Here is a 27,732-nt window from a genome sequence, read left to right on the forward strand (position 1 = left end):
GGGAAATGTTGCTTATTAAGTATTTTGCGTGACATAACTCTGTGATTTAAGGGCATAAAAATTCAAAGTTGGAAAATTGCAAAAATTTGCAACATTTTCGCCAAATTTCCATTTTCTTCACAAGTAAATGCAAGTAATATCGAAGAAATTTCACCACTATCACGAAGTACAATATGTCGTGAGAAAACAATGTCAGAATCATCAGGATCCGTTGAAGAGTTCCAGAGATATAACCTCATAAAGGGACAGTGGTCAGAATTGCAAAAATTGGCCCGGTCATTCACGTGCAAACCACCCTTTGGGGTAAAGGGGTTAGGGTACCGTCACACATAACGATATCGTTAACGATATTGTTGCTTTTTGTGACGTAGCAACGATATCGTTAACTAAATCGTTATGTGTGACAGCGACCAACGATCAGGCCCCTGCTGGGAGATCGTTGGTCGCTGGGGAAAGTACAGCACTTTATTTTGTCGCTGGATCTCCCGCTGACATCGCCGAATCGGCGTGTGTGACGCCGATTCAGCGATGTCGTCACTGGTAACCAAGGTAAACATTGGGTTACTAAGCGCAGGGCCGCGCTTAGTAACCCGATGTTTACCTTGGTTACCGTTGTAAATGTAAAAAAACAAACACTACATACTTACATTCCCGGTGTCTGGTCATGTCCCTCGCCTTCAGCTTCCCGCACTGACTGGTGAGCGCCGGCCAGCCGTAAAGCAGAGCACAGCGGTGATGTCACTGCTGTACTTTACGGCCGGCGCTCAGTCAGTGCTGGAAGCTGAAGGCGAGGGACCTGACCAGACACCGGGAATGTAAGTATGTAGTGTTTTTTTTTTTTTTACATTTACAACGGTAACCAGGGTAAACATTGGGTTACTAAGCGCGGCCCTGCGCTTAGTAACCCGATGTTTACCCTTGTTACCCGGGGACTTCAGGATCGTTGGTCGCTGGAGAGCTGTTTGTGTGACAAGCTCTCCAGCGACCACACAGCGACTAAACAGCGACGCTGCAGCGATCGACATCGTTGTCGGTATCGCTGCAGCGTCGCTTAGTGTGACGGTACCTTTAAGCAAATCTGATTCCTGGCTAAAACATTTCCCACATTCTGAACAGAAAAAAGGCTTCTCCCCTGTGTGGGTTCTTTGGTTTATGGTATTTCCATATTCTGAATGTGAAAATGACTTCTTTTCTTTAGGAGCAGATTGTGTTTTAATGCTTATTTTGTGACTTTCATTTTCCTTTGTAGTCAGGAATAAATCAGAAGACAGGACCTGTTTCAAAGGATCAGATGACAGATCTTTGCTGTGAAGGGATGATGGTATATCTGAAGTAATGGCATTCAATTCAGTTGCATCCTGTGGGATTTCGAGATCATCTGATTTAAAAATTGAAGATGTCAGCTGTCCCTCTGATCTCCGGGTACAGTCATCTGCTAAGAAAAAAACAATTATTTTTGAATAAAATATCCTGGAATTGTATATTTTTGAACATTTCTACTTAAACTGTCCATAAAAATGGCAAGCTATGTAAAAAACTGTAATTATTTACCAAGACAATGACAGTTCACAGTCTAATAGAAAACCTTATTAGATGAATCACTAGTGCGTGGTGTTCAACTGTTTGTTCATTCTGCCTCCTAAATATTGAATAAAAAGAAACCAATCAATGTTATGTAGGTGAAAATAAGGCCGGGGTCACACTAGCGTATTGCATCCGATGCGAGAGCATCGGATGCAATATGCTAATGACACTCGGCTCCTGCTCGCAGCAGAGCAGGAGCCGAGCGTCATGCATCTGTGCTCCGATTCTCTCGCACAGAGAGGATCGGAGCACAGCTGTGGAGGAGGCGGAGAAATGAATTTCTCCATCTCCTCCATTGCTGGGGTCTGCTTATAGCGCACATCACTCGGATGATATCCGAGTGGTGTGTGCTGTCTCACTCGCATCCATAGGCTTATATGGGTGCAAGTGAGCCGAGAGTTTTCCTCGGTCCGAGACAATCACAGCATGCTGCGATTGTCTCGGACCGAGGAAAACGGCCGACAAAAAGTCGGCTGGTGTTAGCTGCCCCATATGGTAACATTGGTCCGAGTGCAATGCGATTTTTTAAGGCTTTAAGGCTGCGGATAAGGGTGGCAACCTTGTGATTTGGCCAAACGAGCAGTATGAAATACAGGCCTATAAGTTATTAAATGATACCAATTGTTATCGCAGGTTGCCATCCAATCCGCTTCCAAATTACCAGGCTGAACTGATTACCATTTTGGAGGAGGCAGTGTATGAGGGCACAATTCCAAAGCAAGTACTGGAAACAGTAAGCAAATTGGAACCTAAATTACCCACCTTCTACATTATCCCTAAGATCCACAAAGATCCTATAAATCCCCCCGGAAGACCCATAGTGGCAGGCAATGATGGACTGTGTAAAATTATCTGTGACACTCTTGACTTTTTTCTGAAGCCTTTGGTCACTAGCCTACCATCGTATATCAAGGACACCACATCTGCCCTACAGAGATTGGACAACGTGCATCTGACCGAAAATATGGTGATGGTGACAGCAGACGTGGAGTCCCTGTATACATCTATCAGACATAATGATGGGATAGCAGCAACCAAATGGTTCCTCAGGATGAGTAGCTTGGATGCACGGTTGGTGGACCTCCTAATTTGCCTTTTAGAATTCATCTTGACCCACAATTGCTTTATATTCAATAAAAAAATATATTTACAGAAGCAGGGGACTGCTATGGGGGCGTCTTGTGCGCCCTCATATGCAAATTTGTTTTTGGGCGCGTGGGAAAGGGAGATCTTTTCCAGCAATCCAGTCCCGGGCACAGAAAACATACATCATTGGATGAGATATATCGATGATGTGTGGTTCATCTGGGAAGGCCCTAGGCATGATCTGGACTTGCTCATGACCCGGCTAAATACAAATGAACAGAATATAAAATTGACATATAAGGTGGGAAGGGAGTTGGAATTCCTTGACATATTAATCAAAACGGCACCCAGTGGCAATCTAACCACTGAGGTGTATAGAAAGCCGACAGCAACGAACACCCTGCTACATGCAACATCGTTACACCCCAGATCGACCATAAAAGGAATACCAACGGGCCAATTCCCGAGATTGAAAAGAATCTGTTCGGATGACTACTCTTTTGAGGAACAAGCCACGACAATGAGACAAAGATTTCGTGATAGAGGCTACAACAAGAGAATGATAAGAGATGGCTACCATCGAGCTAGACATACTCCCAGAAACGAACTATTATATAAAAATAAACCCAAAATGGAGGAAAAAGAAGGGCAAATACGTTTAATCACTACCTACAATAGCCAATGGATAGACTTTAGGGAGATTATTGATAAATATTGGCCCATCTTATTATCAGATCCAACCCTCAAGAAGTGTTTACCATCAAAGCCGCTGATTACGGCACGAAGATCCAAAAATTTGAAAGATCTTTTAGTGCATAGCCATTACGAGTCACCGGATAAAAGGAATCATACTTGGTTGGAGACAAAAGGGTGCTTCCCATGTGGACATTGCAAGGGATGCGCAAATGTTCTGAGAAGTAAAGAATTTGTAAATGCAACTGGAAATCGCACCTATGTAATAAGACATTTTATTACCTGTTCCACAAAAGGGGTAGTCTATAGCGCACAATGTCCTTGTGGAAAACTTTATATAGGTCTCACAACTCGGGAATTGCGTATAAGAGTACGTGAACATGTCAGAGACATTGATAAAGCAAAGACATGTGAAGACCCGACTCAGTTAAAAACAATACCTCGTCATTTTTTTCATAAACATGGGAGTGACTCGAGTCTTCTAAAAGTCAAAGGAATTGATGTTGCAAAAATGGGCCCGAGGGGAGGTGATTTGACCAATATTCTAGCTAAACTTGAATGTAAATGGATCTTTAGATTGGGCACAATGACTCCTGATGGGCTAAATGAGAGTTTTGGCTTTAGTGCGTTCTTATAATATTTTTGTGCTGTCTGTTCTGCAGTTCTCTTTAGTTTTTAGGGGTAGAGGGTAATAGTTATTTTTAAGTGTTTATGTGTTTACTAATCTTTTTAATTTTTTGTTTAGTTAATTTAGGATTCGCTTTTTTATCCAGCCATGAGATGACCAGAAGTATGCGCTATAGATATCAACATCAAAATATTGATCAGTGGAAGAAAATGGGATGAACATTGAAGATCCTGTAGAGGATTGTTATAGAGCTTGGCACCGTGTATTAATTAATTGTCCTATTTTAATTTTATTTTTTTATTTTTATTATATATATTTTTTCATATTTATTATCAAGTATTATTTATTGTTATCCCTTATTTAATTTTGTTTTGCTAATTTTTTCATGTACTTATTATTTTTTTATATTTTTTTATTTTTTTGTATTATTATTTTCATTCTTCGTTATTTATTATTTATCATTGATTATTTTTCATTATTACATCAGTTGCAATTAGTTGATTTTTATCAATTTTCACAATTTATTAATCCATTGTAAATTCACATAATGTATAATTAATTAATATGTATAAGAAATGTATAATGATATGAGAATATTTATTGTACTAATTTATTTTTGTCACTAGTATTAATGATGAGTTTTAACATATATGAGATTGTACACTACACTATATAAAAATATGGTAAGATAAGTATTATATTTATAAATAGGGATTTTTGCACAGCACATGTCACTTTAACAATTTACCGGCTTGATATTTTATTATATTGGGAATCAACTAATAACAATACCGGCTTGATATTATATTATACTAGGAATCAATTAATAATAATTACAGCAAATAGCACAGGTCACTTTATAAGTTTATATTGATAAATTATATGTAATAGATTGTTAGGAATAGGGCACTTAGCACAGGTCACTTTGGCACTTTAGATATCATCCTTTCCTCGTAACTATATTCCAGTTCAGATTCGCAGCCTGAATGGAGCGCGCTGTTTCAGAGCCTCCCAGCCACTGACCCAGATCTCCTCGGCTATTAGAGCAAGCATGCTGGCGTGAAAGCCGTTACTATGGCTTCATGTACGCATCGCTGCTCGCTGTCCGAGGGTGATGAGTCATCTGCTAGATGGCGGGGGAACGGTCCGGCGCGCCGATTACATCAGGCAGCGAAGTCCCACATGTTCCAGCTTACTCTAAGGCAATTCGTCGTAGCGCAGGATATAAGTCCGTTTTTCCCTCTGCCCCGACACGCCCCCTGAAGAAGTGTGGACGAAACGCGCGTCGGGGTAGAGGGACCGGGACACTCTTCCTTACACTTAGCAGTAAGTAGTGTGTTTACTGCCGCCTGGCAATTTATCTATACTTTAGCTGATCCTATAAGGAGAGCAACACTTAGAATTTTGGTAGGTTATTGCCGCAGCGGTGTTTACCTTAATCTATATATAGCATATATGGGCGAGGAGCACCCTTGTATAATGTGGATTCTCTTATAGTCAGTACCACAGTTATTGGAGTGGGTGATTGGATTTCAGCATCCAGCCTAATAGCTTGAAGTTTATTAGTGTATAATTATATGCTGTGTGCTTTATGAGTTGAGTAGTTCATAGGTCCCTCACATTTGAGATACCGGTGTTTTTGTATTTTTATGATGTATGTCTTCTATTGTTTAATAAAAATGATTTTATTGGGTTAAATAATGTTGGTTGTGCGTTTCTATGTCACTACTGGTTTACAGTTATATGTGATATGGACGGAATAGATGGGAATAAATGTATATTGCAGCCATCAGCCGCGCACAGCTTAGAGATATGTCATGGCACAGGTGTAATGGTTTATGTAGTTTATCACAATCTTCCTTGAAGTTAGTTGGTTCTAAAAGAAATTGAAATTTCAGGATAAAGGGAAACTCACGATGTGAATACTTTCTGCCCAATGATGACAGAAGTATTCTAGGAGTGATACCTTTATTGGCTAACCAGAAAATAATATGTTTGCAGCTTTCAGAGCACAGTGGCTCCTTCTTCAGGCAAGATTACAAATAGATTAGTAAGACAAAAGCACAACATTTAGGGTATCTGCACACGTCCAGAATGCATGCAGAATTTTCCTGAGATAAACCTGAGGCTTTCCGCAGGAATTCTGCAGGCGTTTTTTTTTTTGCGGATTTTGCGCGTTTTTTGCGGATTTTTTGCGTTTTTTTCCGGACACTCCAATATAATGGGAAACCGGAAAAAATCCGCAAAAATAATGAACATGATGCTTCTTTTTCCGGAAAAAAACGCATCATGTGCACAAAAAATGCGGAATGCATTCTAAATGATAGGATGCATGTGCATGCGTTTTTTAATGCATTTTTATAGCATTTTTATCGTGAAAAAAACTCGCAAAAAACGTAAAAATTCCTGAACGTGTGCACATACCCTTAAGGAATACTACAGTAGTGCATTTGTTCAGGGGTGGGAGGTGTGATGCCTCCTAAAGATAAGCCAAGGAAATCTAATTAGGTATTTTCTTAAGGTACCTTCACACTAGACGATATCGCTAGCGATCCGTGACGTTGCAGCGTCCTGGCTAGCGATATCGTCCAGTGTGACAGGCAGCAGCGATCAGGCCCCTGCTGCGATGTCACTGGTCGGGGCAGAAAGTCCAGAACTTTGTTTCGTCACTGGACGTCCCGCAGACATCGCTGAATCGGCGTGTGTGACACCGATTCAGTGATGTCTTCGCTGGTAACCAGGGTAAACATCGGGTTACTAAGCGCAGGGCCGCGCTTAGTAACCCAATGTTTACCCTGGTTACCATCGTTAAAGTAAAAAAAACAAACACTACATACTTACCTACCGCTGTCTGTCTTCGGCGCTCTGCTTCTCTGCTCTGGCTGTGAGCGCCGGGCAGCCGGAAAGCAGAGCGGTGACGTCACTGCTCTGCTTTCCGGCCGCTGTGCTCACAGCCAGAGCAGAGAAGCAGAGCGCCGGGAACAGACAGCGGTAGGTAAGTATGTAGTGGTTTTTTTTTTACTTTAACGATGGTAACCAGGGTAAACATCGGGTTACTAAGCGCGGCCCTGCGCTTAGTAACCCGATGTTTACCCTGGTTACCAGCATTGTTGGTCGCTGGAGAGCTGTCTGTGTGACAGCTCTCCAGCGACCAAACAGCGATGCTGCAGCGATCCGGATCGTTGTCGGTATCGCTGCAGCGTCGCTGTGTGTGACGGTATCTTTACAAATGGAGAGGCAGTGGGAATAACGTTTAGTTATCTGGAGTCCGTCTCGTGGTGCATTCTTATAGGTTAAGTTCTTCTGTATTTTCATAGGTTAAGTGCTGAAAGTGTGTTTTTATACTATTGGTTGAAGTATAACTTGCTAATATGATAAAAAGTGCGATACAATAAACGGGGATTTAGTGATCTACCTTGATCCTCCCAAACAGAGATACGTCTCTGTCTGGTCATTCTCAGTTGCTGGCAACGCCCTGTAGATTAGTTTGGAAATCACTTGGTCAACTGTGAAGGATCACTTCAGATCCTCCCTCAACACTACCACTTCTCTCCTACAAACAGCCAGCTAACTTAACCCCTTAGTGACAGAGCCAATTTGGTACTTAATGACCGATCCAATTTTTACAATTCTGACCACTGTCAATTTATGAGGTTATAACTCGGGAACGCTTCAACAGATCCTGCTGATTCAGAGCTTGTTTTTTCTTAACATATTGTACTTCATGTTAGTGGTAACATTTATTCGATATTACTTGCGTTTATTTATTAAAAAAACGGAAATATGGCGAAAATTTTGAAAATTTTGCAATTTTCAAAATTTGAATTTTTATTCCCTTACATCAGAGAGATATGTCACACAAAATGGTCAATAAATAACATTTCCCATATGTCTACTTTATATCAGCACACTTTTGGAATTTTTTTTTTTATTAGGAAGTTATAAGGGTTAAAATTTGACCAGCAATTTCTTATTTTTACAGCAAAATTTACAAAACCATTTTTTTTAGGGACCACCTCACATTTGAAGTCAGTTTGAGGGGTCTATGTGGCAGAAAATGCCCAAAAGTGACACCATTCTAAAAACTGCACCCCTCAAGGTGTGCAAAACCACATTAAAGAAGTTTATTAAGCCTTCAGTTGCTGCACAGGAACTGAAGCAATGAGGAAGGAAAAAATGAACATTTTATTTTTTTTCACAAACATTTTACTTCAGAACCAATTTTTTTTATTTTCAAAAGTGTTAAAAAAGAAAATGAACCACATAATTTCACAAAAATGATCTTTTCACCCCCAATTTTTTATTTCCCCAAGGGTAACAAGACAAATTGGACCCCAAAAGTTGTTGTGCAATTTGTCCTGAGTATGTCGATACCCCGTATGTGGGGGTAAACCTCTGTTTGGGTGCACAGTAGAGCTCAGAAGGGAAGGAGCGCTATTTGACTTTTTCAACATAGAATTCTCTGGAATTGAGATCGGACACCATGTCGCGTTTGGAGAGCCGCTGATGTGCCTAAACAGTGGAAACCCCCCACAAGTGACCCAATTTTGGAAACTAGACCCCCTAAGGAACTTATCTAGGCGTGTGGTCAACACTTTGAACCCCCAAGTGCTTCACACAAGTTTATAACGTAGAGCCGAAAAAATTAAAAATCTTTTTTTTTTTCCACAAAAATGATCTTTTCACCCCCAATTTTTTATTTTCCCAAGGGTAGCAAGAGAAATTGGTTCCCAAAAGTTGTTGTGCAATTTGTCCTGAGTATGTCGATACCCTGTATGTGGGGGTAAACCTCTGTTTGGGCGCACTGCGGAGCTTGGAAGGGAAGGAGCGCCGTTTGACTTTTTAATCTCTTAATTGAGAGAGCGGATGCCATTTTGGGTTTGTAGATGTGCCTAACAGCAGAAACCCCCCACAACTAACCCCGTTTTGGAAACTACACCCCTCAAAGATTTTAATCAGGGGTATATTGAGCAATTTGAACCCACATGTACGACACAGAGTTTGATAACATTAGGTCGTCATATTGAAAAAATTCATTTTTTTCTATGAGAATCTTGTTTTAGACCTGAATGTCTCACTTTTTCAGAAATAACATCAAAAAGTGGACCCCACAATTCGTCACCCACTTTATTATGAGTGCAGCGATATCCCATTTGTAGTCAAAAAGTTCTGTTTGGACAAATGGCAGGGCTTGGACAGAAAGGGGCACAATGTGACAAATTTGGCTTTATTTGAAATTGAAGATCCAGGACCCATTCAAAGATTCTAGAGACATTGAGCGAAAAAGAAAATCCTTCCAGGAATTATTACTCACAGAGGGAGGCATGCTCTTAAAACACATTAGCTGACTATAAAATTGGTCTTGCTAACAAAACAGTTGTCCCGCATTTGCGTATATTGTAGCAGGAAGAATAAACTGTACTGGAATGAAGGGCAAAATGTGTAGGAAAATGCAGCCAACTATGTGGCAAAGCGGAGTTTGTTCCAAAGATGAAAGAACACCATCAGGGCTAGAATGGCAGACACTTTCAGAGACTGGTCGTACAACGTCCTTTTAGCTCCATCAATCCCTATATGAGAGACGAATGTGCCAATAGACGTGGTACACCATAGCAAGCTCCCACCCGTCAAGGTCAGAACCGCTATATGCAAAAAAAAACAAGCAGTTCTCTATAGAAAGTATTGTCTGGTACCAGAGGTTCGGCAAGAACCATAAAGTAAAGCCCATAGTATATAAGTACGGAACTTCCTAATTTTTTTAGAAATCCTACAATAAAATGATCATGCCCGTATCATCAACATAAATATAAGTAATATAAATGGAAGCCAAAGTTTAGTGTAGCAAGACAGTCATAAAAACAGTCAAAGTTAGATAAATGGTCAAAAATGTTTGTGAGTAATCAAGTCCTAGAATTCATTTTCAGATGATCTCACTTTTCAAGATCATTTCTGGGGTCCACATTCTAACGCTTATTGACATAGGTACGTGGACGAGAATTTGTTGGAATAGTAGTTTGGTATGGGATTGATCGAGTCCTAGAATTTTCAGATGACCTGACTTTGCAAGAACATTTGTGGGGTCCACACTCTAGAGCTACAGACGTGGGTACGTGGATGAGAATTTGTTGAGATAGTAGTTTGGTATGGGATTGATCGAGCCCTAGAATTTTCAGATGACCTGACTTTGCAAGAACATTTGTGGGGTCCACACTCTAGAGCGTACAGACGTGGGTACGTGGATGAGAATTTGTTGGGATAGTAGTTTGGTATGGGATTGATCAAGTTCTGGAATTAATTGTGAAATGGGGTAAAATGGGATCTACTAATTAAAATATTATTTATCAATTGTTCCAAATTGTACTACTGGGGCCACTAAGCAGAAAATAAAAATTATTGAAAAAACAAACAAACAAACTAATAATTGTAGGTGGTGTGGTAGGTCTCAAAACAGGGGGAGATACAAAGGCCTGGTTGGGATGGGCATGTGGGGCAATAGAATCGGGAATCACTCCATCTGCCATGCTTTCTGCAAACTCGGCACCTTTTTTGAGGATACCTTTGGGTGGGAGTGACAGAGACAGGGTGAGGAAAATGGCGTTCTGAAAGTCTCCGGGAATCCTCAGAGTCGAAGGCTTCCCCCGGTGCCATGGACTCAAATATGAGGCTCTCTACAACTTTTTCCTGAAAGTGCAGGAACGTAAGTGGTCCTTGGGATTTTTTATATAGGACAAAGCTGTTATATGTGGCAGTTTGAATGAGATAGATTGCCACCTTTTTATACCATGCCCTGGTCTTCCTCTTGACCAGGTATGGTTGCAGAACCTGGTCTGACAGGTCTACGCCACCCATATGTTTGTTATAGTCTGTGACGCAGACAGGTTTTTCTTTGTCCCTGGTGGCACCCCTCTCTCTGACCGTCACAGTGGTGTCCGTATGCAGTGTGGAAAGCATGTAGACGTCCTTCCTGTCTTTCCACTTCACTGCAAGAAGTTGGTCGCTTGCAAGTGAGAATGACGCCCCCCTCTCCAAACGTCTGGACACCAACTGTGACAGAAACCCCACTCTGTTTTTCCTCACTGTCCCACAGGCCCCTGTATTTGCAGCATGGAGGGATTTGTATAAGGGGATGCTCGTGTAATAGTTGTCGGTATACACGTGGTACCCTTGATTGAGAAAGGGCGTCATTAGCTCCCAGACAATTTTGCCTGGGATACCAATTGTCTGGGGGCAGTTTGGGGGGTTTATTTGGCGGTCCTTACCTTCATAAATTAAGAAGGTTGACGTGTACCCTGATGAGCTCTCGCAAGTTTTGTATAATTTTATGCCGTATTTGGCTCTCTTGGAGGGAATAAATTGGCGGAATGACAGACAGCCCTTGTAGCTCATCAAGGACTCGTCGACTGCCACATTTTGCTCTGGGGTATAGGAATTTAGAAAGGAAGTTTTTAGGAGGGAAATTAGGGGTCTTAATTTATTTAGCCGATCGTAGTTGGGGTCAGTTCTTGGGAGAGCTTGGGAATTGTCACTGAAGTGGAGGAATCTCATCAGGGCTTCGTAACAGACTCGAGACATGATGGCTGCAAATACAGGGGTGCAGTGGACAGCTTTTGTTGCCCAGTAAGAGCGGAGAGTGGTTTTTTTTACTATACCCATATTCAGGGTGAGGCCTAAGAATTTTTTTTATTTTGGGAACATTTGTGGAGATCCAGGAACGGGAATGAAAGGGAGTTGGTTTTTGGGAAATATACTGCCGGGCATATAGGTTTGTTTGGTGGACGATTAATTGCAGGACTTCGGGGCTAATGAAAATTTCAAAAAAATCATGGGGGTAAAATTGGCGACATATACTTTTATTCCAGGGACTGCAGAAAAAGGGGGAATTTGAGGGGAAAATGAGGTGTCATTATACCACGGCGGTGGGGGGACTGCGGTACTTGGTCCTGCCTCTGAAGCTTCAGCAGTGACGACCGACTCCGCTACCACCGGGCTTGGGCATCCCGTGGAGGAAGAGTCGTCATCACTGTCTGAAAGCTGCTCAGCTTCAGAGGCAGATTCTGTTTCACTGCCAGAGCTGCCGGAGCAAAGCAGGCTGTAAGCTTGCTCCGCACTGAAAGTTCTGCGGGCCATTTTATTTATTTCCTCCCCTAACCCTAAAATTTTTTTATTTTTTTTTTTATAATCCTCTGCTGATGATGCAGGCATTACGGAGAACGGGGGTTGGTAAATTGTATGCTGGCGGATATAGAAATATGTTTTTGTAAGTGACAGGGCAGCACTTGAAATGTAGTCTCTCTCTCTTCTCTCCTAGAACAACTACAAGGAGAGAAGAGAGAGGTACAGCCCAAGTGCTGCCATGTTTATCAAACATTTGGGGTTTTGATCACTGTGATAGGACATATCACAGTAATCAAAACCCAGCAGCCAATGAGAAAATTCCCACAGGTTGCTGGGTCTCTGCTGGCAGATCATGGCAGGCGCACTGCGCATGCGCCCGCCATTTTCTTCCAGCAGAGAAGAAGAAGGGGGGCCGGGAGCTGTGGGCTGGGGACCTTGAACAGGGGACAGGGGGACACTGCTAGAAGTATGGTGGGGGGCTCGGGGGACTCTATTTATCTCCCTTCTGATGTGCGATCACATCAGAGGGGAGAGAAATGCAAAGCAAACTTTTTTTTTTACAAACTATATGCAGCGATCGCAACCCCGGGGGCCTGGGGGGGGGTACCTTTTTCGGTACATAAGGTACCGTGGGGGGCTCGGGGGACCCTATTTCTCTCCCCTCTAATGTGCGGTCACATTAGAGGGGAGAGAAAGAAAACGCAAGTCCGGATTTTTTTTTTTGCGATCGTTGGTAAACGGTTAATTACCGGCGATCGCAAAAGCGGGGTCGGTAAAAACCGACCCAAATCATGTTCTCTGGGGTCTCCGCTACCCCCGGCAGCCGAGACCCCGGAGAAAATCGGACTGTGGGGGGCCGTTAATTAACGGCGCTGTGGTTAAGGTACCCTTAATGACCGCCGTTAAAAGGCGTATCGGCGGTCGTTAATTGGTTAAGCAACAAATATAGTCCGTGTACCAAACACAAATCAGGACTATAAGGTCACAGGTTCCTTCTCCTTCTCCACATCCTCCAATGTGGTGTACATGATACAATGTACGAGGTGCCCTGGAAGTATTTATATTGGGGAAACCATGCAAAAACTACAAAATATGATGAATCTACACAGACACACAATCAGGAATGATATGGACACGCCTGAGGGAAAACATTTCTCTGGACCTGGACATTGTATGACAGACTTAAAAGTCTTAATACTAAAAGGTCAATTTAAGGATGACAGAGAAAGAAAAATATGAGAATTCAAACTACTGAAGATGTTCAATTCTTTGACACTAGGACTCAATTTAACACCTGGATTTATGAATCACTACATGGATACAATTCACACCTGTGCTCTGAAAGCTGCAAACATATTTTCTGGTTAGCCAGTTAAGCTATCACTCCTAGAATACTTTTGTCATCATTGGGCAGAAAAGTATTCACATCGATTTTTCTGGCTAACACTTTACCACAATACAATTTGTTATTGTACATCCGGTTATTGTACAGAAATTCACACTTGGCCCTCACTGCTCAATTAATGAAAATCATATAAAGGAAAAAAGCACCAAACCGAGCCATTAGACAAATGTACAAAACTTTATTAAATACCATTAAAATACACAAACAAACATAACAAAAGGGTAATCACAGGAAAATGACAGTGGTCAACCAAGAGCAAGGAAGGCACCACAGTAAAAACAGGCAATAAAACCCAAGGCAAAAACATAGGATGTGATTTTACTCACAATTATTATCACCCCCTTCTTTCCCCACTTATTTTTACCTCCTGTGGTATCCTGACACCTTTCTTCATGTTAAATCACTCTGTGCGTGCCGGCGCTCCGTTGTTTGGCATTGCCGACGGCATCTTCATTTAAGCTCTGGGCGGGTTGCATCCACGGCCCCGCTCACGTGTTCACCCGTGGGTGTGGCCTGGTGACGTGTACTCTCTCAGCCGATGAGGCCCTTAGTGATTCTTACCTCCGAGCGGTCGACTGCGCATGCGCCGCCTTTTGAGCAAGCGTCACATCCTCTTTCCATACCAATCATGATTAATGCTTTTGACATATATAAGGGCACCATTTCTTCATGACGCCAGACCCCCAGAAGAAGGCACTGCGCCGAAACGCGCATTGGTGTGGTAGGTACCACGGCTATTCAGGTAAACCACTAGGCATAACCTTTTTATTTTGGCTTGATGGTTCTTGCTTTTTTTTTACCACTGTGGTTATTGACTTTTTGCACCTCTCCTGTGCCGTTATTCGTTTGTATTCTTATACATACTCCATACCTATTAGATCTTCAAGTGGCACATGTTGTCAGCACAATGCACTTTTTGAGCATACCTACATAACTATCATTATGTTTTTGCCTTGGGTTTTATTGCCTGTTTCTGTATTTTAATGGTATTTAATAAAGTTTTGTACATTTAGTGGTTACTACTCACATGGGTAGTCACATGTAGGAATCTCCTCTTTACACCGCTCATCACCCCTCACATATGTTGCTGTAGTATTAATATGGGTCAGATCTTCACTCTAAAACAAAAAGTCACAGATAGATGGAAAAGTCATATCAATGATCAGCTCTAATCCTGCCATCTCCATCGTTCTCATTACACAAGTATAAAACATATAACACTGGGGGATAAAACAAGACTGAGCACAAGACCTTCTCAACATCTACACATCATAGGGGAGATCTCATGACACCTTCTCTCCATCTACCTGATGATCCTGAGGAACATTGGGCTCTTCTTGTTTACAGTCCTGTGGAAGAAGAGGACGTGCATATCTCTCTGGTGTTGTCCTCTTACTGGATAGATCTGGACAAAACATATACAGGGACTGAATTCATTCTTTACATACAGATAATTATAGGCCGTGTGTATTTAGTCCTATTACCTGGTGATGTGAAGGGCTGGGGAACCTCCTTCATGACGTCCTTGTACAGATCTTTGTGTCCTTCTAAATACCCCCACTCCTCCTTGGAGAAATAGACGGCGACATCCCGACACCTTATAGGAACCTGACACATACAATGATACCGTCATCCCCTTGATCCCTTTATAGCATTACTGTACAATGTGTCAGCATTCCCAGCAGTGTCACCTCTCCAGTCAGCAGCTCAATCATCTTGTAGATGAATTTTAGGATCTTCTGGTCATTGATGTCCTCATGTATCAGGGGGTAAGGTGGAGGCCCCGTGATTGGGCTCAGGGGTCTTCTGCATCCTTCAGACACAGGGTCCTGACAGCGTTCACTAGAGGTCTTCTTCACCACTGTGTAATCCTGGTTATGGAGAGACACATTAATAAATCTCACTACAGACATTTCCAGAGTCCTCACCTCTCCAGTTCTGTCCATCTGTTATTCCCATAGATAAGAATGATGTAATGTGACGTCATCAGAATCTCTCACCTCTCCATTAAGACAGAAGAGGATCTCTAGGGTGAGGTGTAATATTTTCTCTACCATCTTTTCTCTGTCCATATCCATCTTTGATGGGTAAATCAGGAAAATTTTCTTATGTAGAAGATCTTCACTGAGAGAATCTGATATTGTAGAGACCTGAATGCGAAGAAGATGAGCCGATGTAACATCATAAAAATCCTGTGTAATACAATTACTGGAGATAATAAGGGAAACATATGAGGAGATTTATTATTCTACAGTATTTAGTTTCCTTCTTTACATCTACTAATAAAACCTATATATTTTAGGCCGCAGACAACAAGCAGTTTCTCCCTCGGGAGTCGGCAGCTGAATACGTTTCTCATAGACTCATCTTCCATAACGCTAATTCTCGTCTTATTTACCGGCACTGGAATCGGCATTGGCAATACTGCAGGAGATATTCATTACACGTGACAGGAGAAATAACTACTTCATGATGAGGACGACATCTTCATCTTCTACTACGGCTCTAGGAACATATTTGTCCAGAGTCCGTCACTGACTCCATCACCACCGGCCGTTTATATGAAGGTTTCCCGTCTTCCCCGCACTGTAATCTTCTATCACGTTAGATCTCAGGTCTGATTCACACACAGAAGTTTGAGGCTTTTAAAAAAGATTTTTTATAAGAACATCAAGGCAGGAGTTATTTGATGCCAATGTCTCCATGTAGGCTTCCATATATTACATGAAAAACTCCAAAAAAAAGGTGTGAAAATATTCCAAAAATAATTATATTGAAGTGTTGAGATACAAAATAGAAAGTTTTTACCCAGCATATGGACACATTGAACCAATGTTACAACCTCCAGTATACTAAATCTTCAGGGTGATGCATACGTGAGACTATTTATAATCAAGACAACGGAATGATAAAAATCAGCACTCACCCATTTTAGAAGATACTTCAGTCCTTTTTAATTTTCATTTGATTCAGGACAATGACATAAAGTGCAACAGTGCTAGCAGCGTGGCGGCAGGTTCAGTGATTTCCTAAAAAAAGGCCTGACTGACAATGAACGTTTCAGACTTAATTTGCGCTTCTACTGGTCCATGTTCCACTGGTCTATGAACATGGACCAGTAGAAGAACTGAAGCATCTTCTAAAAGGTATGAGTGCTGACTTTCTCCATTCCGTTATCTTGAATACAAAAACAATATTGAGGATGGTGGTACTGTGGGAACATTATACGGTGTGTGGGTGCCAAAAAAGGGGCACCATACAATGAGAGTAATGTATGTTTCCTTGGTTCCCGTCTTTCATAGTTGGGTCGTTTGTATCTATCAGTTGAAAAGAAACAAAACCATTGTGATTCTTATAAGGAGACAACACAAACCCCCTAAATATAACATTTTATAACAACCCCACAATCTGTGACTCTTCAGGGTAAATCGCTCTCTCACCATTGGATTAGAGCTGATACTATGAAGCTACAGTGACTAAACAGACTTTCTGTCACCTCCATAAAGGGGCACTTTTCTGTGTTTGTCAGAACTGTCCCAGGATTATTAGAGGTGACAGTTTCCCCCCAATTAGAAGGGACACCTGTGGATATTGGGGTCTTTACCTGCTGTTTTTTTAATAAATAGTATCCTATACACAAGCTCCATACATTACACGTGTAAAGCACCACTTGCACAGACATCCCCACGGTTTTGAAAGATAAAATAAAAATGGCCCATTCGTCAAGACGGTATTCACCAGAGGAGGCATACACTTTCCTTGCCTCCAAGACAAATTCAGCCAGTTGAAAGTTCCCACATTCCTTTAGTCCTCCTCATCTAGTTAGGAATGAACCCCAACAAGGCACCCTAGGACCCAGGCAACCCCTCCAACAATCGATCCTATATAGATTGCATCTCCCGAAAATGATCAGCCCGTCATCCCAGATTTGATCAGCAGCTAAGGAATCCAGTTTGACACCACTGGCCTCACTGAAATTGAATTCTTTATATTCTTTTTCAGTGAGGAAATAATATATCTTATGGTGGCCCAGACAAACTTGTATGCCCATCTATTTTTCATCCAAAATCCCACTTCATCATACATCAGATGGACCCCTGAAGAGGCAGCAGAGATGATGACATTTTGGGGAATTGTGCTGCATATGGGCATAATCCAAAAACCAGAGCTTCGGCAATACTGGAGTACTGATATACTCCACAGTACACCTATATTGTGTATGGCCATAACAAGTACACGATTTGAAGAGAACCAGAGCCGTGAAAATAATAAATCATTTTTCTTTCCTCAAAAATGATGTTTTAGAAAGCATTTTTTTATTTTCACAAGGGTAACAGGAGAAATTGGACCCCAGTAATTGTTGCGCAGTTTATCCTGAGTATGCTGGTACCCCATATGTGGGGGTAAACCACTGTTTGGGCACAAGTCAGGGCTCGGAATTGAGGGAGCACCATTTGACTTTTTGAATACGAGATTGGCTGGAATCAATGGTGGCGCCATGTTGCGTTTGGAGACCCCTGATGTGCCTAAACAGTGGTAACCCCTCAATTCTACCTCCAACACTAACCCCAACACACCCCTAACCCTAATCCCAACTGTAGCCATAACCCTAATCACAACCCTAACCCCAACACACCCCTAACCACAACCCTAACCCCAACACACCCCTAACCACAACCCTAACCCTAACCACAACCCTAATTCCAACTGTAGCCATAACCCTAATCACAGCCCTAACTGTTGTGAATTCTGTGGCTGAATTCACTCCTGTGGTCACAAGTGGTACTGCAGCTTCTGAGCTTCCTCTCTCAGGTGTTCTGGTGAGCTCGTTGGCTGCTTTGTTATTTAACTCCACCTGATTCTGTCTTCCTTGCTCCTTGTCAATGTTCCAGTGTTGGATCTGAGCTTCTGGATCTTTCCTGTGGCCTGCTGCTCTGCTTAGATAAGTGCTTTTTGCTTTTGTTGCTACTTTTTCTGTCCAGCTTGTCATTTCGTTTTGCTGGAAGCTCTGAGACGCAAAGGGTGTACCGCCGTGCCGTTAGTTTGGCACGGTGGGTCTTTTTGCCCCCTTTGCGTGGTTTTTTGCTTTAGGGTTTTTTGTAGACTGCAAAGTTCTCTTTGCTATCCTCGCTCTATCTAGAATATCGGGCCTCACTTTGCTGAATCTATTTCATCCCTACGTTTGTCTTTTCATCTTGCTAACAGTCATTATATGTGGGGGGCTGCCTTTTCCTTTGGGGTATTTCTCTGAGGCAAGTCAGGCTTGTTTTTCTATCTTCAGGCTAGTCAGCTCCTCAGGCTATGCCTAGTTGCATAGGTAGTGTCAGGCTCAATCCACAGCTGCCTTTAGTTGTGTTTAGGTTAGGTTCAGGTATTGCGGTCTACAGAGATTCCACGTCTCAGAGCTCGTTCTATTGTTTTTGGGTTATTGTCAGATCACTGTATGTGCTCTGATTGCTGGCACACTGTGTCCATGGATTGCCTACATAACAGTACAAGGAGCCAACCTAATGATTCTCAATAGAGGGAAAAAAGAAGTTCTGACATCATTTTTTTTTCTCAGCTCTGTGTTCAGTCTTTTTTTCCCCCTAGACATTTGGGTGTTTCAGGACACAGGTGTGGACATGGATATTCAGGGTCTGTGCTCTTCAATGGATAATCTCGTTACACATGTACAAAGGATTCAAGATACTATTGATCAGAAATCTATGTTAGAACCAAGAATTCCTATTCCTGATTTGTTTTTTGGTGATAGAACTAAGTTTCTTAATTTCAAAAACAATTGTAAGCTATTTCTGGCCTTGAAACCTCATTCTTCTGGTAATCCTATTCAACAGGTTTTGATTATTATTTCTTTTTTGCGCGGCGACCCTCAGGACTGGGCATTTTCTCTTGCGCCAGGAGACCCTGCGTTGAGTAATGTCAATGCGTTTTTCCTGGCGCTCGGATTACTTTACGATGAGCCTAATTCAGTGGATCAGGCTGAGAAAAATTTGCTGGCTTTGTGCCAGGGTCAGGATGATATAGAAGTATATTGTCAGAAATTTAGGAACTGGTCAGTACTCACTCTGTGGAATGAATCTGCGCTGGCAGCTTTGTTCAGAAAGGGTCTCTCTGAGGCTCTTAAGGATGTCATGGTGGGTTTTCCTATGCCTGCTGGTTTGAATGAGTCTATGTCTTTGGCCATTCAGATCGGTCGACGCTTGCGCGAGCGTAAATCTGTGCACCATTTGGCGGTATTGTCTAAGATTAAACCTGAGCCTATGCAGTGCGATAGGACTATGACCAGAGTTGAACGGCAAGAACACAGACGTCTGAATGGTCTGTGTTTCTACTGTGGTGATTCCACTCATGCTATTTCTGATTGTCCTAAGCGCACTAAGCGGTTCGATAGGTCTGCCGTCATTGGTACTGTACAATCCAAATTCCTTCTGTCCATTACCTTGATATGCTCTTTGTCATCGTATTCTGTCATGGCGTTTGTGGATTCAGGCGCTGCCCTGAATCTGATGGATTTGGATTATGCTAAACGTTGTGGGTTTTTCTTGGAGCCTTTGCGGTGTCCTATTCCGTTGAGAGGAATTGATGCTACACCTTTGGCCAAGAATAAACCTCAGTACTGGACCCAGCTGACCATGTGCATGGCTCCTGCACATCAGGAAGTTATTCGCTTTCTGGTGCTACATAATCTGCATGATGTGGTCGTGTTGGGGTTGCCATGGCTGCAAACCCATAATCCAGTATTGGATTGGAACTCTATGTCGGTATCCAGCTGGGGTTGTCAGGGGGTACATGGTGATGTTCCATTTTTGTCTATTTCGTCATCCACTCCTTCTGAGGTCCCAGAGTTCTTGTCTGATTATCAGGATGTATTTGAAGAGCCCAAGTCCGATGCTCTACCTCCGCATAGGGATTGTGATTGTGCTATCAATTTGATTCCTGGTAGTAAATTCCCTAAAGGTCGATTATTTAATTTATCCGTGCCTGAACACGCCGCTATGTGCAGTTATGTGAAGGAATCCCTGGAGAAGGGACATATTCGCCCATCGTCATCACCACTGGGAGCAGGGTTCTTTTTTGTAGCCAAGAAGGATGATTCGCTGAGACCGTGTATTGATTACCGCCTTCTTAATAAGATCACTGTGAAATTTCAGTATCCCTTGCCATTGTTATCTGACTTGTTTGCTCGGATTAAGGGGGCTAGTTGGTTCACTAAGATAGATCTTCGTGGTGCGTATAATCTGGTGAGAATCAGGCAAGGAGATGAATGGAAAACTGCATTTAATACGCCCGAGGGTCATTTTGAGTATCTAGTGATGCCGTTCGGACTTGCCAATGCTCCATCTGTGTTTCAGTCTTTTATGCATGACATCTTCCGTGAGTATCTGGATAAATTCCTGATTGTTTACTTGGATGACATTTTGATCTTCTCAAATGATTGGGACTCTCATGTGAAGCAGGTCAGAATTGTTTTCCAGGTCCTGCGTGCTAATTCTTTGTTTGTGAAGGGATCAAAGTGTCTCTTCGGTGTGCAGAAAGTTTCATTTTTGGGGTTCATCTTTTCCCCTTCTACTATCGAGATGGATCCGGTTAAGGTCCAAGCCATCCAGGATTGGACTCAGCCGACATCTCTGAAAAGTCTGCAAAAATTCCTGGGCTTTGCTAATTTTTATCGTCGCTTCATCTGTAATTTTTCTAGCATTGCCAAACCATTGACCGATTTGACCAAGAAGGGTGCTGATTTGGTTAATTGGTCTTCTGCTGCTGTGGAAGCTTTTCAGGAGTTGAAGCATCGTTTTTGTTCTGCCCCTGTGTTCTGTCAACCAGATGTTTCTCTTCCGTTCCAGGTCGAGGTTGATGCTTCTGAGATTGGAGCAGGGGCGGTTTTGTCACAGAGAGGTTCTGGTTGCTCAGTGCTGAAACCATGTGCTTTCTTTTTCAGGAAGTTTTCGGCTGCTGAGCGTAATTATGTTGTGGGCAACCGAGAGTTGCTGGCCATGAAGTGGGCATTCGAGGAATGGCGTCATTGGCTTGAAGGAGCTAAGCATCGCGTGGTGGTATTGACTGATCATAAGAACCTTACTTATCTCGAGTCTGCCAAGCGCTTGAATCCTAGACAGGCCCGTTGGTCGTTATTTTTTGCCCGCTTCGATTTTGTGATTTCGTACCTTCCGGGCTTTAAAAATGTGAAGGCGGATGCTCTGTCTAGGAGTTTTTTGCCCGACTCTCCGGGTTCATCTGAGCCGGCGAGTATCCTCAAGGAAGGAGTCATTGTGTCTGCCATCTCCCCTGATTTGCGGCGAGTGTTGCAAAAATTTCAGGCGAATAAACCTGATCGTTGTCCGGCGGAGAAACTGTTCGTCCCTGATAGGTGAACTAGTAAAGTTATCTCTGAACTTCATTGTTCGGTGTTGGCTGGTCATCCTGGAATCTTTGGTACCAGAGAGTTAGTGGCTAGATCCTTCTGGTGGCCATCTCTGTCACGGGATGTACGTACTTTTGTGCAGTCCTGTGGCATTTGTGCTAGGGCTAAGCCCTGCTGTTCACGTGCCAGTGGGTTGCTTTTGCCCTTGCCGGTCCCAAAGAGGCCTTGGACACATATTTCGATGGATTTCATTTCTGACCTTCCCGTTTCTCAAAAGATGTCAGTCATTTGGGTGGTCTGTGATCGCTTTTCTAAAATGGTCCATCTGGTGCCCTTGGTTAAATTGCCTTCCTCCTCTGATTTGGTGCCTCTGTTCTTCCAGCATGTGGTTTGTTTGCATGGCATTCCTGAGAATATTGTTTCTGACAGAGGTTCCCAGTTTGTTTCAAGGTTTTGGCGAGCCTTTTGTGGTAGGATGGGCATTGACCTATCTTTTTCCTCGGCTTTCCATCCTCAGACTAATGGCCAGACCGAACGAACCAATCAGACCTTGGAAACATATCTGAGATGTTTTGTTTCTGCAGACCAGGATGATTGGGTGTCCTTTTTGCCGTTGGCTGAGTTCGCCCTTAATAATCGGGCCAGCTCGGCTACCTTGGTCTCTCCATTTTTCTGCAATTCTGGGTTCCATCCTCGTTTCTCTTCAGGACAGGTTGAGTCTTCGGACTGTCCTGGTGTGGATTCTGTGGTGGACAGGTTGCAGCAGATCTGGACTCAGGTAGTGGACAATTTGACCTTGTCCCAGGAGAAGGCTCAACTTTTCGCTAATCGCAGACGCCGTGTGGGTCCCCGACTTCGTGTTGGGGATCTGGTTTGGTTATCTTCTCGTCATATTCCTATGAAGGTTTCCTCTCCTAAATTTAAACCTCGTTTTATTGGTCCGTATAGGATTTCTGAGATTCTCAATCCTGTGTCTTTTCATCTGACCCTCCCAGACTCCTTTTCCATACATAATGTATTCCATAGGTCGTTGTTGCGGAGATACGTGGCACCTATGGTTCCATCTGTTGAGCCTCCTGCCCCGGTTTTGGTGGAGGGGGAATTGGAGTATATTGTGGAGAAAATTTTGGATTCTCGTGTTTCTAGACGGAAACTCCAGTATCTGGTTAAATGGAAGGGTTATGCTCAGGAAGATAATTCCTGGGTTTTTGCCTCTGATGTCCATGCTCCAGATCTTGTTCGTGCCTTTCATGTGGCTCATCCTGGTCGGCCTGGGGGCTCTGGTGAGGGTTCGGTGACCCCTCCTCAAGGGGGGGGTACTGTTGTGAATTCTGTGGCTGAATTCACTCCTGTGGTCACAAGTGGTACTGCAGCTTCTGAGCTTCCTCTCTCAGGTGTTCTGGTGAGCTCGTTGGCTGCTTTGTTATTTAACTCCACCTGATTCTGTCTTCCTTGCTCCTTGTCAATGTTCCAGTGTTGGATCTGAGCTTCTGGATCTTTCCTGTGGCCTGCTGCTCTGCTTAGATAAGTGCTTTTTGCTTTTGTTGCTACTTTTTCTGTCCAGCTTGTCATTTCGTTTTGATGGAAGCTCTGAGACGCAAAGGGTGTACCGCCGTGCCGTTAGTTCGGCACGGTGGGTCTTTTTGCCCCCTTTGCGTGGTTTTTTGCTTTAGGGTTTTTTGTAGACTGCAAAGTTCTCTTTGCTATCCTCGCTCTATCTAGAATATCGGGCCTCACTTTGCTGAATCTATTTCATCCCTACGTTTGTCTTTTCATCTTGCTAACAGTCATTATATGTGGGGGGCTGCCTTTACCTTTGGGGTATTTCTCTGAGGCAAGTCAGGCTTGTTTTTCTATCTTCAGGCTAGTCAGCTCCTCAGGCTGTGCCGAGTTGCATAGGTAGTGTCAGGCGCAATCCACAGCTGCCTTTAGTTGTGTTTAGGTTAGGTTCAGGTATTGCGGTCTACAGAGATTCCACGTCTCAGAGCTCGTTCTATTGTTTTTGGGTTATTGTCAGATCACTGTATGTGCTCTGATTGCTGGCACACTGTGTCACTGGATTGCCTACATAACACCTAACCCTAACACCAACACACCCCTAACCCTAATCCCAACTGTAGCCATAACCCTAATCACAACCCTAACCACAACACACCCCTAACCACAACCCTAATTCCAACCCTAAGGTTATGTGCCCATGTTGCGGATTCGTGTGAGATTTTTCAGCATCATTTTTTAAAAATCCGCAGGTAACAGGCACTGCGTTTTACCTGCAGATTTTCCGCGGATTTCCAGTGTTTTTTGTGCGGATTTCACCTGCGGATTCCTATTGAGGAACAGGTGTAAAACGCTGCGGAATCCGCACAAAGAATTGACATGCTGCGGAAAATACAACGCAGCGTTTCCGCGCGGTGTTTTCCGCACCATGGGCACAGCGGATTTGGTTTCCATATGTTTACATGGTACTGTACACCTGATGGAACACTGCTGCGAATCCGCAGCGGCCAATCCACTGCGGATCCGCAGCCAAATCCGCACCGTGTGCACATGGCCTAATTCTAAAGGTATGTGCACACGTTGCGGAAAACGCTGCGGATCCGCAGCAGTTTCCCATGAGTTTACAGTTCAATGTAAACCTATGGGAAACAAAAATCGCTGTACACATGCTGCGGAAAAACTGCACGGAAACGCAGCGGTTTACATTCCGCAGCATGTCACTTCTTTGTGCGGATTCCGCAGCGGTTTTACAACTGCTCAAATAGAAAATCGCAGTTGTAAAACCGCAGTGAAATGCGCAGAAAAAACGCGGTAAATCCGCCATAAATCCGCAGCGGTTTAGCACTGCGGATTTATCAAATCCGCAGCGGAAAAATCCGCAGAGGACCAGAATACGTGTGCACATCCCGAACCCTAACCCTACCCCTAACCCTACCCCTAGCCCTAACCCTAGCCCTAACCCTAGCCCTACCCCTAACCCTAGCCCTAACCACTGCGCATGCGCCCGCCATTTTGGAAGATGGCGGCGCCCGGGGAGAAGACGGACGGACCCCGGCAGGATCGGTAAGTATGATAGGGTGGGGGGGGGGGGGGGGATCGGAGCATGGGGGGGTGAATCGGAGCGTGGGAGGGGTGGAACGGAGCACAGGGGGGGGTGGAACGGAGCACGGGGGGGTGGAACGGAGCACGGAGGGGGGTGGATCGGAGTGCAGCGGGGGTGATCAGAGCACGGGGGGGTGATTGAAGCACGGGGGGAGCGGACAAGAGCACGGGGGGGAGCGGAGCACAGGACAGAGGGGAGCCGGAGCAGTGTACCGGACAGATCGGGGGGCTGGGGGGGCGATCGGTGGGGTGGGGTGGGGGCACATTAGTATTTCCAGCCATGGCCGATGATATTGCAGCATCGGCCATGGCTGGATTGTAATATTTCACCCGTTATAATAGGTGAAATATTACAAATCGCTCTGATTGGCAGTTTCACTTTCAACAGCCAATCAGAGCGATCGTAGCCACGAGGGGGTGAAGCCACCCCCCCTGGGCTAAACTACCACTCCCCCTGTCCCCCTCAGTAATGGGGAATCTCCAGCACTTACCTCAGCCCACAGAGCCTCACTCCACATATATTGCTTTTCTGTGCGCACAGGACCTGTGATGAGGTCACAGGAGGGGAGGAGTCAGGGGTCACATGATCAGGGGCCTCAGTGTATGCAGTGCTCTGCTGTGCTCTCCACCCTGGAGCTTCAGGTGTCTGCTGAATTTCCCTCTCTACCAGCGCCCCTCTGACAACTCCTCCTGTCAGGGCAGAAAGAAGTGGTAAATGTGCGTGGATTGGGGCGAGACTAAAATCTGCCGCTATGTGCACCTCATGATCTGTGCTTCAAAAGTTGGGAGGTGTGAAGTTAAGTTGGTGTAACACTGGTGGACGTCGACCCACTACACAATGGGCCGGGCTTACCCTGGAGGGGTGTAAGTAGGTGTCCACGAGAGCCACTGGTGGAGAGGACAGGCTGGACAGCCGAAGACACCAGGTACTACTACAAGGAAGTCCCCAGGACTGGAGCAGCTGATGGAAGAGTCAGAGACACAAGTGTGAGGTACAACAGGCAACACAACCTGGACACAAGCAGAGTGAGCTGCCTAGGAACCAACATTCAGCAGAGCGGTGGGTGGAGCTGCCTAATATAGGACCTGCCGGCACAGGCTAGGCTGGGGAACCTAATCTCTGAAGGACACAGCAGGGTTATATTCCTGTAGAGACTGGCCAATCCCCCTAATGGAAGCAACATGCAGAGAAGCCGTGCGGTGACCATAGTGAGTAGGGAGGCGCTGAGAGCGCAGGTGAGGTACCACCATGACACCTGGTTAGGAGCCCACTCAGATGTTTCCCCCTGAGCTGAACCCCTCGCTGCACCTCAGAACCAATGTAATATTATCTTCACAACTCAGTGGTAAAGAAATCAGTGACACCTGTGGAATAAAAATGCCCATTACACCCTGAGATGACTTCCCTGGTGGGTACAGTGTCCGAAATGGGGTCACTTTAGGGGGTTATATGTCTTCACACACCTAGGGGGCTTTGTAATTGACCCCCACAAGCGAGGACTGCCAAATTACTGCTCCAAAAGCAAAATAGTGACTTTCCCCATTGGAGCCCGGCCGTGGTCAGTCATTTCTGACCTCGGGTTTGGAGAGAAATTTCTGTATAAATTGTGGCTCCATTTTACTCTGTGAAATTGAAAAATTTAGATCTAAAACATTTTAGTGGAAAAAAATAATTTTTCCCTGACCCAGAAATATAAACATCTATGATGTAAGGCCGGCGTCACACTAGAGAGAAATACGGATGAGTGAGAGGCGCAAAAACAACGCATTGCACACGGACCAATGTTTCTCTATAGTTCAGCTCCTATCTGCCATATGGTTCTCGCATCGCATGCTGCGATTCTCAGCGTATTCCCCCAAAAATACGCCAATGCAAGTCTATGGGTGCGAGAAAAATACGTACTACACACGGACCACACGTCTCACTTGCGAGAAATACGCAAGACTCTTCCAGGTGACAGGAAATGGGCCAAGCCATTATCAGGAAGCTTAGACATGCTAATTAGCTCAAAACGCGCTCCAGACATCCCAGAAGAACGCCTCCACGAAGTCCTGCAGCGTGTCTACAGTCATAAATGTAGAGATACTAATCGTTCTGGTCCAAGAAAGGCCAGAAATTTGGGACCGGAGGGCTGCACATTACTCCGACCAGGCCGGAAAAGAGGCAGCATGGAGGAGGATCTGTGGGCTACTTTTTGGCGATTTTGCGGACCATCCGCCAGGAGTGAGGATGCAGCACCGACCAATCTATTTCAACCTCCTGGCATTATGGATGTCAGACCGTAAGTACATACATCGCACCACATTACACATATGCTATTTAGAGTCAAATCTCCAGCCTTTTTTAAAACAAGTTACATTTCCTAACAGAACTCAGTTCAACTTCACTGAGAGGGAGACCGGGTGGGATTCTGAGGCCATTATTGATCCGGTCGGGGAAGGTGAAGAGGTGGCTGGCCCATCTTCTCAGCCTTCCAGCTGCATCCCTCAAGCTCCACCTGTACCAGCAGCTGCACCAGCACCCGGCAGCCTTAATGAACCAGGCAACAGCAGCAGCCCTACTGTTCATCTTGAGGGCTCCCCCCAGCCTGCTGTCATATGCCGCTGTGGTCGACGAAGGCGAGAGATCCCTGCCTCTGATACAAAGAGGCATGTTGACACCGGGGTGCCGAATTACCTGTCCAGGGCTGCCCAGGAAGAGGGCGAGGAGGCATATTCCCGCAGTCTGACCCGGTACCTCCGTCCCCTACCCCGTAA

The 27,732-nt window shown here is 44.2% G+C and overlaps 1 protein-coding gene across 1 annotated transcript in view; it reads right to left on the reverse strand.

Annotated features, from left to right (window-relative positions):
- Positions 1 to 25,508, reverse strand: part of LOC138666940 (zinc finger protein 182-like) — a 66,579-nt gene extending 41,071 nt beyond the window's left edge. The window contains exons 1-7 of the mRNA XM_069755135.1: positions 25,467 to 25,508; positions 15,512 to 15,661; positions 15,203 to 15,382; positions 14,996 to 15,119; positions 14,819 to 14,916; positions 14,539 to 14,629; positions 1,275 to 1,432 (exon numbers count right to left, since the gene is read on the reverse strand). Of these exons, the coding sequence (XP_069611236.1) occupies positions 1,275 to 1,432; positions 14,539 to 14,629; positions 14,819 to 14,916; positions 14,996 to 15,119; positions 15,203 to 15,382; positions 15,512 to 15,661; positions 25,467 to 25,493 (828 nt within the window). The 5' untranslated portion in view covers positions 25,494 to 25,508. The remainder of the gene's footprint in view (positions 1 to 1,274; positions 1,433 to 14,538; positions 14,630 to 14,818; positions 14,917 to 14,995; positions 15,120 to 15,202; positions 15,383 to 15,511; positions 15,662 to 25,466) is intronic.
- Between the last annotated feature and the right edge of the window lie 2,224 nt (positions 25,509 to 27,732).

Source organism: Ranitomeya imitator, chromosome 2, assembly GCF_032444005.1.
Source record: "Ranitomeya imitator isolate aRanImi1 chromosome 2, aRanImi1.pri, whole genome shotgun sequence".
NCBI classification, from domain to species: domain Eukaryota; kingdom Metazoa; phylum Chordata; class Amphibia; order Anura; family Dendrobatidae; genus Ranitomeya; species Ranitomeya imitator.